This window comes from Echinops telfairi, unplaced genomic scaffold, assembly GCF_000313985.2.
Source record: "Echinops telfairi isolate 266 unplaced genomic scaffold, ASM31398v2 ScPeMD7_7412;HRSCAF=8450, whole genome shotgun sequence".
Lineage (NCBI taxonomy): Eukaryota > Metazoa > Chordata > Mammalia > Afrosoricida > Tenrecidae > Echinops > Echinops telfairi.
Genome location: NW_022111312.1, coordinates 11,745,343 through 11,759,204, shown reverse-complemented (window position 1 = coordinate 11,759,204; position 13,862 = coordinate 11,745,343). Strand labels below are relative to the sequence as shown.

Sequence of the window (13,862 nt, the reverse complement as noted above, 5' to 3'; positions counted from 1 at the left end):
CTGTGGTGATAAGGATGGCAGAGGAGAGCCTCAGTTTTGGCATTGGGGTCGTTTTTCTATATGTGTGCAAGTAGTTTAGTGATCATGCACAAGCTGTGAGCAGAGTGGGTTCCATCAAACCACATTTGGGAAAGCGTACCTTCTGCGAGGCAGAGTAGAACTTGTGCCAGGGCCCTTCCTGCCTTTAGGTCATTTTCACTTTTATAGTGTCCTAAGAAAATAGCTTGGACATTTTGAATGACTCAGCCGAAGTAGTTTGTCAAGGGAGACAGTCATGATTCAAAAATGGAATCTCACCTGTGGATTCCTGCCCCATCTCTAGGGCTTCTGTAAAACTGGACCAGACCAGGCTTGTGCCTCCGTCTCAGCATGAACCTCGACGAACAGCTAACCACAAACAAATCATCAACACGAGGCGAGTCCCGGCAGAGCCACCCAGACAGGTTTAGAACTGCTGGCACACCCTGCGCTCCCTGCCTGCAGGATGGCCTGCTTCTAGACACCGGGGTCAGCAGAGTCTTGCCTCCGGGCTTCCTCTGCCTCATTGTTTCCACAGCAGCTTCGTCATAGCACTCAGTCACTGGAAATTCCTGGTGCAGACTCCTTGCCTCGCCTCAGAAAGAGCGAGGGCCTATTCTTACCCCTCAAGGACACGGCTTCCTTTGGGGCCCACATCTTCCACCCAACGACTACACACCCATCTCTGTCCTCTTGTCAGGGAGACAAGATTCAGCACAGTCATCACCAGTCTGCCAAACTGAGTTTAACGTAGTGTCCTAGAAAGATGCCGAGTACCCTTGAATTTCTGGTGATTAAGGAGGAGTCTTAATGGGAAATTCAGGTCACTCACCTTGTCAGCCACATGAAGGTTGAGAAGACGATGCGGTTCTCGATCTATGTGGGTCTGCGTGTGTTGAGTCTTTACAAGTGATGCTCGTGCTTTCCCAGGGGCCCCGATGGCACGTGGTGGAGAGTTGGGCGCTGTCAGGTCGCAGGTGGAAAGCACCAGCTGCTCTAGGAGAGAAAGAGGAGACTCTGTACAGCCCTGACACTCACCGGCATTCTGCCCGCTGAGGTGGCTATGAGTCAGCACCGACTCTGTGCCAGGAGGTCTGGTTGTGTGCCATCAAACTGCCACACTAGTGGCAGGAGGGTTCCCCACTACTGCGCTGGGTGGCCTCCTTTGTGTATTCAGGAGAGGGGAGCTGATCAGAGCTAACTTGTCACACCGGGTCCTCTCACCTCTCTGGGTGAGCACACTGCCCCTAGCAAACGTTCTCTCTGGTCCCATATACCGCCATTTGATTTTAACTGTCACAGTTTGCTCTGACCCTCCACTTCCTCTCTCCTAAACTAGAATCATGAGGTGTGTGTGCTCAGTGATGCATCCATATTGGCTTCAGTGGAACATGTGACGGAGTGAAGTAGTTTAACAGCTCATCTAAGTTGACTGCATGTTTGTTCTCTTTACCACAGGTCATTAAACAGTTGATGAAAAAAGAATTTACCCTAGAGTTTTCACGTGATAGAAAGTCGATGTCGGTCTACTGCACTCCGAACAAACCGAGCCGAATTTCAATGAGCAAGATGTTTGTGAAGGCAAGTACATGCCTTTGACTTGGGGCATCCTCCCAGCCTGGGGCCCTGTTGGTAACAGCAGTGTTCGTCTGCCCCTCTCTTTCCAGGGTGCTCCCGAGGGTGTGATTGACAGGTGCACCCACATCCGAGTTGGAAGCACAAAGGTTCCCATGTCCCCTGGGGTCAAACAGAAGATCATGTCTGTCATCCGGGAGTGGGGCAGTGGCAGTGACACCCTTCGGTGCCTGGCTCTGGCCACTCATGACAACCCCCTGAAGAGGGAGGACATGAACCTGGAGGATTCAGCCAATTTCATCAAGTATGAGGTGAGTGGTTCTGCACCGACACTGGTGACCACTAGGCAAGCAGTGCCCTTCAGGGAAGGTCAGGGCACCTGGCTTGGCTGCAGGCTGAGTCTCGGCCTGAGAATGGAGGCTGCCGTGAACACAGTGCTGATTGCAGTGACGCATGCTTGTACTTCGTTTATGCAGTTCTTGCAATAACCATTGTTAAACTCCAGCCGCGCTTCATCTGACCTGGGAGAGAACGTCTGTCGTGGGCGGTGTTTGTCTTAAGACGAGCTCTGGGATGAGCCAGGGTGGAGGCTGTGTTCTAGTCAGCCGGGGAAGGAATTGCTCGGAAGAGGAGGGAACAAATGGCTGAGCAAGCCAGATAGCAACAGTGTCCCTGAACTGTACATGTGGAAATGGCAACAAAAAAGAAGAAAGGCAGAAACTTGCTTGTGATATTCAAACTGGGGGTGGGGCAGCGTTCTGTTGAAACAGACATGCCTCTCTCCATGCAGACTAACCTGACCTTCGTTGGCTGTGTGGGCATGCTGGACCCCCCCAGGATCGAAGTCGCCTCGTCAGTGAAGCTGTGCAGACAGGCAGGCATCAGAGTCATCATGATCACCGGAGACAACAAAGGCACTGCTGTGGCCATCTGTCGCCGGATCGGCATCTTTGGGCAGGACGAGGATGTGACGGCGAAGGCCTTCACGGGCCGGGAGTTTGATGAGCTCAGCCCCCCAGCCCAGAGGGACGCCTGCCTAACTGCCCGCTGCTTTGCACGGGTGGAACCTTCACACAAGTCCAAGATCGTGGAGTTTCTGCAGTCGTTCGATGAGATCACAGCCATGGTGAGGGAGCCACACTGTGTGGCTTGACCTTTGAACTAGAAGTAGTGAATTCAAGACTCTGAATTGTGTTTTGATTTGGCAACTGCTCTGACCCCTGCTCCCTCCTCTGACCCCTGCTCCCTCCTATGATTTCTAAACCGAACCAACCTGTTCCCCACTTTGCTTTCTGTGACTCATTTTCTTTCTACCAGGTTTTCCTCGGCCTTTGTCCCCTGCTCCCTTTAGAAGCACCACCGTTCTGAATTTAGTATGTAGTAAACCCAGATCCCCGGGGATGACCGACTATGTCTTTGCACTTCACTGCTTTTAAAACACACATTTTAACTGGGAAATTGCCCAGGGAGACCTCAGAGGAGAGTGAAACTAAGATTTGCCTGGGAATTTTAAAAGTTTCTGTCTCAGAAACCTACAGGGGCAGAGGCACATAACCAAGTCACATCTCATCTCAAGTTCAAGCACAGGGATCTCACTTCCCAAGGGCATGGCTGTGGTCTCTTTTTTCTGTCTCCTCCTTGAGCATCCCATGTCTCCCTTTCAGACGGGAGATGGTGTGAATGATGCGCCGGCGCTGAAGAAGTCAGAGATCGGCATCGCCATGGGCTCTGGTACCGCTGTGGCCAAGACTGCCTCTGAAATGGTTCTGGCCGATGACAACTTCTCCACCATCGTGGCCGCTGTCGAGGAGGGCCGGGCCATCTACAACAACATGAAGCAGTTCATCCGCTACCTCATCTCCTCCAATGTCGGGGAGGTCGTCTGGTGGGTCCCTACTGGCTCACTTCTCTTCCTGTGTTCTTACAAACTGGCCAGTTGTATCCCCAGCAGCGTTTGGTCTTTGTGTGTGTGTGTGTGTGTTGGACATTGGGAATGGGCCTTGTGACCGGCCCAGAAATTAGTTTAAATCAGTGGTTCTCAACCTTCCTAATGCCTCCACCCTTATACAGTTCCTCATGTGGTGGTGACTCCCAACCATAAAATTATTTTCGTTGCTACTTCATCACTGTCATTTTGCTACTGTTATGAATCGGGCAAACCGCTGGTTTAGATGAACCACTTCCATGGCCCTCTAAAAGTTTGTATTAGTTAAAAATTGGGTATAATGTCTTATGAACTACTTTGGGCAACTTTTTGGTTGCTATCTGTGGATTGGAGGATGTGTGTGTGGAAGTTGTAGCAAAAAATAACCTGAGGTCCTTCTTCCCTTGTGCCAACAGCATTTTCCTGACCGCGGCCCTGGGTTTTCCTGAGGCATTAATTCCTGTCCAGCTGCTCTGGGTCAACCTTGTGACAGATGGCCTCCCTGCCACTGCCTTGGGCTTCAACCCCCCTGACCTGGACATCATGAATAAACCGCCCCGGAACCCCAAGGAGCCGCTAATCAGCGGGTGGCTCTTTTTCCGTTATCTGGCGATTGGTTGTGAGTACAGTTTGTTACTAGATAAATTTCAACAGCGCTTGGAGGCCTGTAACGTTTGTCATATCACTGGTTTGGGAATACTTGAGATTCTTTAATCCTGTATTGGTGTAGCAAAACCTGTAGGATGCTTAGTCTGTAAGGAGCTATAAATTCAGGCCCTGCTTAAAACTACTCCATCCCTTACAGCAGTGGTTCTCAATCTTCCTAATGCCGTGACCCTTTCATACCAGTTCCTCATGTGGTGACACCCCCACCACCACCACCACCATAAAATTATTTTTGGTGCTGCTTCATCCCTGTGAAAGGGTCGTTCGACCCCCAAAGGGGTCACGACCAATGGGTTGAGAACCACTGCCTTACAGTATCTTCAGCTGCACCCTTGGCCTTGGCTCTGGTGCATGAGAGAATCATCAGGTATAGCCCTCCCTCTGGGAGATGACTGACCCTAAAAACAGGCCCTGACAGAGCTGCAGTCGCGAAGCTGGTGAGTAACCCAGCAATGCCCTCCTGCTCTACACGAGGCTGCCCTGGGCTAGTGCCAACTCAACCATATTATACAATAAGCAGTGGGACACAAAAGACCCCAAGAGGGAAAGGGGGAGCTGGAGGTAGGGGCTTGCCCTCTTATATCTCTGAGGTGATGCTTGAACAGAAGAGAGTAACCAGAATGTAGAGCCATCCCCACCTGGCAGGAAAAGAGGGAACCATGCTGGCACCAGACCCTGCCAAGAGCCAGCACGCATCTTTTTAACCCTCCTGACCTGGGTGCTAGTTCTCTTCCCACTTCAAAAGCTGGGAAAAGTGAGGCCCCGGATGTAACTAGCACCCTGTGACCCCATAAGAAGGGCTGTATGGTCTTTGGGTCTGGTGGTAAGTAGGTTACAAGGTGGCTAGTTCAAAACCACCAGCCGTTCCAGGGGAGGAAAATAAAGCTTTCTATTTTCATGGTTTCAGCCCCCTGGAAGAAGAGCCAGTCAGGGTACATTGTCGCGACAACAAAACACACATCTTTCCTCTAGTTCTTAAATGCTTTCCCCACCCCCTCCACTACTATCATGATCCCAATTCTGCTTTACAAATCCGGCTGGACCAGTGATGAAATTGGCGATACCACGAGGGTGGAAGGAAGGTGGGTTAGAAAAGGGCAGTTGATTATAAGCATCTGCATATAACCTCCTCCCTGGGGGGACGGACAGAAAAGTGGGTGAAGGGAGACGTCGGATGGCATAATATATGACAAAATACAATAATTTATAAATTATCAAGGGTTCATGAGGGAGCTGAAGTGGGGAGGGAGGAAAAAAAATGAGCTGATACCAAGGGCTCAAGTAGAAAGCAAATGTGTTGAGAATGATGAGGGCAACAGATGTACAAATGTGCCTGACAAAATGGATGGATGGTGATAAGAGTTGTACAAGCCCCCAATAAAATGATTGTTAAAAAAAGTTTCAGCCTCAGAAACCAACAGGGACAGGTCTCATCTGTTCACTAGGGTCACCATGAGTAGTCGCCCTGGCACAGGCAGGGTTTTAAAGAATAGTCACATGACTTGCACAAAGTGGTCCACAATGGAAACTGTCGGTGAGAGTGCATCTGCAGGTGTGTGTGCGTGCACCTAGGAGTCGCCTACATGTACTCACTCTAAAAGCGACTGGCACGTTAAACGCTCCTTTGTGCTGAGACTGAGTTTTTTAACCAGCCACCCGTGCTCCTGGTGATAGCTGGGCCAGAGACTGTACACTTGTATTTGGTGTTACCAAATGGGGGCGCTCCCATCCTGAGGTCTTCGATTCAGGGTGATGGGCGGGGGAGGAGGTGTTCGGACACTGCCCAGGAAAGGTCCTGTCAGCTGTGTTCAGCAGTTGCTCTCAGTCTGCGTCCGCGGCATGTCCTGCTCATCTTGTGGTGGCGAGTCTGGGCTTGCCATGAAAGGGGCGGATATGTGTGAGCACTGTCGTCTTCTGTCCCCAGGTTATGTGGGTGCTGCCACTGTGGGTGCTGCTGCATGGTGGTTCATTGCTGCTGACGGCGGACCGAGGGTGTCCTTCTATCAGCTGGTAGGTGGCCTCCTCTACTGGTTGCCTTGGCTGCAAAGCTCCAGTTGACCTTGACCTTCCCTGTGGCTTGGTGTCTCCAGCCACTGGGGCTGTGCGAAGCCGGCTGCAGCCGGCGCGTGTCTGGAGTGGAGTGGGAGGAGGTGTGGGGCGGGGGGAGGCGGCCCCGCTGACCTGGAACTTGGTGTTCTGCTGCAGAGTCACTTCCTACAGTGTAAAGAGGACAACCCTGACTTCGAAGGCGTGGATTGCACAATCTTTGAGTCCCCGTACCCAATGACAATGGCACTTTCTGTCCTTGTGACCATAGAGATGTGTAACGCCCTCAACAGGTGAGGACCCCAGAGTCATGGCTGAAGACGGAGCTGTTCCACGGGGAGGTTAGGGGTGCTGCCTTAGATGTTGCTGGAAGCCCCCACAGGCCTCCAGGAGGAGCTCCTGGCCTTTAGCAACAAGGCAATTAAGCCAGTAACAAAAATGGAATTTCTAAATAGAGTTTGCTTGGCCAAAGCCTAGGATGGAAATTGCAGGCTTGACCTACATCAGCAAAGCCCGCTGAGACTGGGAAATGGGGTCAAGCAGAACGGGTAAGGTGCCTCACAGTTCCCTTTGTCTGCAGCTTGTCTGAGAACCAGTCCCTGCTGAGAATGCCCCCTTGGGAGAACGTCTGGCTAGTTGGCTCCATCTGCCTGTCCATGTCCCTCCACTTCCTCATCCTCTATGTGGAGCCCCTGCCTGTAAGTGCCAAGCTTCTGCGAGGAGTGGGCTTGTGGGTCCCCACCAGACTGACTGCTGGCTAATGGGGTTTTTCTCTCTGCAGCTCATCTTCCAGATCACCCCGCTGAACTTGACCCAGTGGCTGATGGTGCTGAAGATCTCCCTACCTGTCATCCTCCTGGATGAGACACTCAAGTTCGTGGCCCGAAACTACCTGGAGCCCGGTAAAGAGTGTGTGCAGCCTGCTCGGCCCTGCTCGCTCTCGGCCTGCGCCGACGGCGTCTCCTGGCCCTTCGTGCTGCTCGTAGTGCCCCTGGTGGTCTGGGTCTATAGCACAGACACTAACTTCACTGATATGTTCTGGTCTTGACTGACAGCTCGTCCTAAAGAAGATGTTTAACTTAATCAATTAATTTTTTTATTGTTTCAAGCAACTGTCTATTTCTGCTGAATTTTCACATGAACATATTTGGATGGTGAAGGAGGTTTCATACTCTAGATTTTGTTTTGCTTTTTCTGACTCCAGTGGGGCAAGATTTTCCTTTTTTATACACATGATTAAAGTGTCCATTGACATGTACAGAGAACTAACACTATTTTATGCAAATATTTTTTTGTAGATGAAAAAGCATGTACAGTGTTCTGTTTAATACTCATCCTTGTATAAAAAACAAACAAAATCGTTGAGCCAGCAGATATTGTCAGCAATTAATTGGCGGCAGATTTTAGACAGGAATGTGTGTGGTTTTTTCATAAAACTAAATAGCATGTGTTGTGTCTTCTGCATGATCATTCTGGATTTAATTTGGGATCACAGTCTAATTTTGTTCCGAAGCCAATTTTTCTGCACTGAGCAGAGTACTGCTACCTCAGTCAGTCCGTATTTCTGATTTGCCACTTCCTCACCCAGCCCTGCCTCACCTCCACCCCCACCCACCCTGCTCCGCTTCTCCCCCCTCGGGTTTCCATGGTTTTGTTTACATCCATCTAACAAGAGGTATGCCTGTTCTCGCTTGTGCAGAAAACATTGTTCCCGATTCAATCTACTGGGTTCACACCCCCTCACCAGGTTTTTATGGTTATTTATTTAAATGTCTAATGTATTTTATTGTAACTAGACATTTTTTTGGCCAACATTGCCTATTTTAGTGGCACGTCACAATCTAGTTTAAAAAGAAAAATAAAACATTTTAAATGGACAGAGAAAACAATCGCTGTCTTGTTTTTAACTCTTAAACGGCTGAGCTTCAGCTAATAGATAAGTTCCATTTGCTTTTCAGTTCTTAGCTCAGAGCCATAGCAGCCCCCTAATGCCCTGCTCAGAGCTAGCAGTAGGCATTGTATGTGTCCCGGCACAGACACGAGTTGTCACCTGTGGTACCGTTTTGTGCAAGTCCCTGCTGGCCTCTCCGCCTACTGTAGAGAACATGAGGGCTGTGTGTGTGCGTGTGTAAGTGTGTGTGTGTGTTTTGTAAAATCTGTAAATAGCACATGACCAAATGAACATATTGTATAGAAGTATTTTTATTTTACTGTGGCACTAACCACACTGTTACTATGATGATGATGTTTGCGCATGTTCCAAGGTCAGTCTTACGTCATTAACAGCCCTAACCGTGGTGTTTTCCTCCAATGCCTTCCAACATCATCAACTAAAGTGAGTATTTCCTTACCTGCAATTTAGCTGCTTAACTGACAATACTGCTATCAATCCAAGGGGTCAGGAGGACCCAGAGCTGCCTCTGGGATTCCTGAACAGCCAAGCCCTCACATGACTGCTCTGTTGGTTACGAAGCAGAAGGCGTGGGAGCCCGGAGTCGCCCGAGCCCCTTTGCCTTGCACTCTGGGTCAGGCAGTAAGACCCAAACTCATGAGATTGGTCCCTGTGTTTGAGGGCTTAGATGTTGTTGGTCATGGGCAGCAAAGTACGAAGAAGTGCTCTGAGCTTAGAAGAGCTAGCAGGCTGTCGTCCAGCCATGGCCACTATGGCTCCTGAGGAATGCGGGCCGTCCCACTTGTGTCAGGAAGCATGAGAGGAGACTGGCTGAGTGAAACACCTTCATGGCAGACCGTGTCTGGGCAGCTGGATGCTCCGTGCTTGCTCAGGACAGTCACCCACTACCTGCCCTAGGCCTGGATGGCTGGGCTCACAGGACAGGTGCACCACTGTCGTAGGTACAGCCTCAAGCCTTAGTCCCACAACAAGGAAGGGTCCTGAGAGGCCCCAGTCACCCTATGGAAGTGGACAGGCATCCTCATGGGGCACTGCCGCCAGACCACCATGGCCTAGCAGAGGCTCTACTCCAAGTTCCTCTACGTTCCCACCCTGGGCCCCTCACCTAGGGGCCACGAGCAGGGGGCAGACCCCATGCAGGTCCTGTCTGCCAACCGCCCCAGGCATCTGTAATTGTCATGAGCTCTCCTGACCCAAAGCAGCTTTCAGCTCCTGTGTGAGTAGGGAGTGCAGATGGCTCCCCTGAGCAGGACCCAGCTGCGGAGGCTTCCACGCTGCTCACTGCTCCCTCGGCTGCCCCTTCACCCCTCTCTCACTGCTAACCAAGCCCTCCTTGCCATTCTCGCAGCTGCTAAGCACGAGGCCTTTTCCTGAGGGGGCTGCCTGTGGGCCCCTCCCGCAGGCCAGTGCCTTTGCCATGTAGCCAGAAAACCGAAGCAGGGCCAGGGGGACATGCCTCTGGGTAGTCACCTGCTAGGTGCACCTTGGGTACCACGTATCAGAAGTGCTAGTCAAATGCAAGTCCCCCTTCTCGCCTGTCACTGTTGTAATCTCAGTCTGAAATAAACCAGTAGTTCTACCGTTTCCCTCTCTGTGTTTCATAATGCTGATTGCCTCTCTCTTTCCTTTTCAGCAATACTGGAGTAACCGCTTCCTAAACCATTTTGCAGAAATGTAAGGGTGTTCAGTTGCGTGCATGTGCGTGTTTAGCAACACATCTGCCGATCTCTGCATGGTTGACTGGGGGGAGGGGCATGGGGGGGTCGTAGGCCCACCTCCCAGACTTGTGTGTGATGTGGAGAAAATGTGTAAATACCACAAACGGGGTTTGTAGCTTTTCAATCAAAATAACAATTGCAAATGTACAATTAGCGTCAGTGAACCAGAAATCCTCTCCAGAGAAATGTGGTGTCTTTGCTGCAAGGAGAAAGTCTGTCACACCTCCATCCTTCTCTGAGCAAATGCCCTGGCCTGTCTCGGGATCCAGTAGCCAGCGCTCCGCCGCCGTCATGCATGCCTTCAACCTTTCTCATCGGTGTCATGGAAACCTGCCACTTTTCAATGGGCCTATAGAGCTTGCTTATTTATATCGTCATTGGAAACACTACAGGTGTTGAATGGTTCAAACATAGGCCTCTCATTCATGACTTCAGCTGTTTTGGGGGGTTTTTTTTGCGTGCAAATGGCTCATTTGCACTGTATTAAATGTAACTTATTTAATGATATCAGAAGCAGTAAACAGATGTTGGTGCAATACAAATATTGTGATGCCGTTTCCTTAATAAAAATGCTAAGCGTCCAATCACCACAGAGCATGTTTAACTTTAGACTGTAAATAGAGATCAGCTGTTTAATTCTGTGCTGTAACAAGCATTGCACAGACATGGTTTCCGGTAAATAAATCTATTCTACGATAAACTGTGTGGTGGTGGCTTTCCTGTGGACAGTGGATGGATACATGGGGTAGGGGGCAATAGAACATGGGAATGTAGAGTTACTGTCATACAGGAAGAGAGGTGCCAAACCTCACTAACCGAAAACCAAGTGCAGTCGTGACCTGCACTTTGAGGAAGGGTCTTTTTACTGTGTGTGTGTGTGTGTGTGTGTGTTGCACAAAGAACTATTCAGCAGATGGATGCTTTGACATCAAATCCAACAGCCTACATCCTAGAGGGCCCTTCTACGCCCGTCAAGCCAAGCCAGTGGGAAAACAAGTAGTTCACGGAACACTTGTCAACACTAGTCAGCAACCAGTGTGACTAGAGCCACCATAAACATCCTTCACAAAAATGGGAGTGCATAAGCCATCAAAATCAGGCCAGCCACAGGATAAACTAACTCCCTGCTTGTACAAGTCACCAAAATACCAGCTCACCGAACAGGCAAGACAGGAATCTGCAGACAACAGCAAGGGGTGGAGTGGGGCGGGCAGGCTTGGTGGCCCCTATGCTCCTAGTGTTGGTTGGCCCAGATGTGGAGGGCTCTATGCCTGTGGGGACCTCAGTTTGTTCACGCCAACAGTCCAAGCAATGGTTTCTGACCCAAAGACATCAAGATAGTGATTTTCTCACTGGAATCCAGAAAGCACACCAGGGCAGATGGGCTGCTTTCCTTCCCATCTGATGTACAAAGGTCTAAGCCTGGCAACGATGGGTTCTTTGCAGGATGCATGAAGAAACTAAAGAGCATGCACTCGTGCCAATAGAATATAAATTGGCCCAGATGCTAGAGAACAATTTGATTACAGTTTGGCAAATTTATCCAACAGAAATCTTCCCACATGCTCTGAAAAACAACGAACCTTTGCAAGCCTGCTGCAGCAAAAGAAAAAATGAACTTTGATGCCCATCGACAGGCAAGATGCTAGGAAACGAGCAGAAGGGTGCCTTTCAGCCCTTCCAAAAGACCCGGGAGTGCTGGGTAGCAGCGAATAATGGTGGCCAGTGCTTGCTGTCTGTCCCACAAGTCACCTGCGAAGCAAAGCCAAAAGTCACACCCATCACCATTCAGTTGATCTTGACTGAGTAGACCTGAGCTCCATGGGGTTTTCCTTACTCATGAAGAGATGAGCCAGTCAGGGCAGTGTAGCACCGCTGAAACATACAACTTTCCTCTAGTTCTTTAATGATTCCTGCCCCCCACTATCATGACCCCAATTCTACCTTACAAATCCAGCTAGACCAGAGCATGTACACGGTACAGATAAGAGCTGGAAACGGAATCCAGGACAGATTAACCCCTCAGGACCAATGAGAGTAGTGATACCAGGAGGGAGGGTGGGGAGAAAGGGGAAACCGATAACAATGATCCACATATAACCCCCTCCCTGGGGGACGGACAACAAAAAAGTGGGTGAAGGAAGACATTGGTAAGTTCAAGACTAAAAAATAATATGTACATAAATTATTCAAGGGTTAGGGAAGGAGGGAAAAATGACCTGTTATCAAGGGCTCAAGTAGAAAATTCTTTGGAAGTGAGGGCAACAATGTACAAATGTGCTTGACACGATGTATGGGTTGTGATGAGTTGTGTGAGCCCCCCAATAAAATGATTTAATTTTTTAAAAATCCCAAAGTAGGCAAGTAGCCAGCCCTTGCTTTTGCAGTGCTGCTCCCGTTGTTCCAGGAATAGCCAAGCCTTAACCCATTTCTCCATAAACGCAGTTTGGATTGTGTGCCCCATTTCTTTTAAAAACGGAGGTTGTGGAAAACAGATCCATGTGCATATATATTTATAGTTTTAGTATTAAGGTAGCAGAATGACATTGGGCCTCCACTCAAGTACTCCCTCAATGCAAGAATACTTTCTTCTATTAAAATGGCATTCTAGGGCAATGAATGTACAAATGCACTTTACACAATTGATGCACGTATGGATTGTGATAAGAGTTGTATGAGCCCCTAATAAAACGATTTTTTAAAAAAAGGTTGTTTCCAGTCATGGTAGCTAGTGAAAATAACTATGCTGGCGGTGTCATGTTTTTCGAGGTTGGGCGGGAAGTTACAGATTGTGAGAGGTTAAGAGACAGGAGCATGCAAAAGCATGTTAACATTGGTACCGCAGTGGTTACACCCCAGTCTCTAATCAGCACAAGTTTACACAGGTAATACCTTACACGTTGTCAGCTGAGCACCGACAACAGGCCAGCCCCTTGGGGGGGAGGGGGGGGCCCACTGAGCCTGTGCCATTAAGTACATGAGCAGCATGCTTCTGATCTGGCCCAGGGTGAACTAATTCAGCATCAACATAAAGGAATATTGGGTCAGAGCTCAAAGAAGTCCACACTAATAGAATGAAATGAGATTAGAAATCTTACATGTAGAAAAATTCCAAGCACTTAGCCCACAAGCAGGTAGACCATAACTCCCTCTCCTTAAGTGTGGGCCCCACAATGATGACCTCATCTCTGATGAGATCAGGAACATGTGGGGTGGGTGGTAGCTATTGCAAAGACTGACCCAACAGATACAAATTCAGCTGGTGGTCAAGATCAAACACTACCTCAGCCAGGTGAGAACATGGGCCACCGACAAGATGAGACAAAAATATATTGCTGTGGTCATCCTCCCCAGAACCTCAATGCAATCATGAGAAAAACATCAAACATCCCAAATGAAGAACGTTCTAGAAAATCCCTGACCAACGCTACTCAAAACTGTCCAGGTCATCAAAAGCTGAAATGGCCTAGAGGAACCTAGGAGACAGGAGGACAAAAGTAGTAGGTCGTGGATGAGACCCTGGGCCCCAAGACCGTGAGAACTAAGGAAGTCTGAGTGAGGTACGGACATGTATCAGTCGGGGCCCATAAACTGATCAACATACCACACAAAGCAAAACAAACGCTGCTATCAAGTTGACGCTGACTCGTAGCGACCCTATCGGACAGACTAGATCCATCTGCCCCTGTGGGTTTCCAAGACTAACTCTACAGGAGCAGAAAGCCGCCTCCTGCTGCAGGTGGGCTTGGTGGTTTCCAACTGCAGTTAGAAGCCCAACTTATAACCACTGCACCACCAGGACGACAGTTCTACCTTTCACCCAGTCCTATAGGGTCACTGTGAGCCAGAAGCAGAGAGAGATGCACACACACAATAAAGACAGTCATCTAAAAATGAGCATAAAATGAAACAATTTTTAACTGCTGGGATCATCTTTTAATCCTCAGAAGTGTCAAAGGTTACAAGATAAGTAATTCCCAGGCCAAAGTCTTAAGACAAAGCA

The 13,862-nt window shown here is 49.3% G+C and overlaps 1 protein-coding gene across 2 annotated transcripts in view; it reads left to right on the top strand.

The window, feature by feature from the left end:
* The window catches only part of ATP2A2 (ATPase sarcoplasmic/endoplasmic reticulum Ca2+ transporting 2), a 54,638-nt gene extending 44,079 nt beyond the window's left edge, over positions 1–10,559 (top strand). The window contains exons 12-21 of one of the 2 annotated variants that reach the window (XR_006680725.1): positions 1,477–1,599; positions 1,686–1,904; positions 2,384–2,719; positions 3,258–3,478; positions 3,934–4,136; positions 6,108–6,193; positions 6,389–6,522; positions 6,810–6,927; positions 7,011–8,564; positions 9,775–10,559. Coding sequence is in view for 1 of the 2 variants with exons in the window: in XM_045296758.1 (XP_045152693.1) it covers positions 1,477–1,599; positions 1,686–1,904; positions 2,384–2,719; positions 3,258–3,478; positions 3,934–4,136; positions 6,108–6,193; positions 6,389–6,522; positions 6,810–6,927; positions 7,011–7,131; positions 9,775–9,788 (1,575 nt within the window). In the remaining variant the exon portion in view is untranslated. The remainder of the gene's footprint in view (positions 1–1,476; positions 1,600–1,685; positions 1,905–2,383; positions 2,720–3,257; positions 3,479–3,933; positions 4,137–6,107; positions 6,194–6,388; positions 6,523–6,809; positions 6,928–7,010; positions 8,565–9,774) is intronic. The other variant, XM_045296758.1, reaches the window with a different exon arrangement.
* Positions 10,560–13,862: the final 3,303 nt, after the last annotated feature.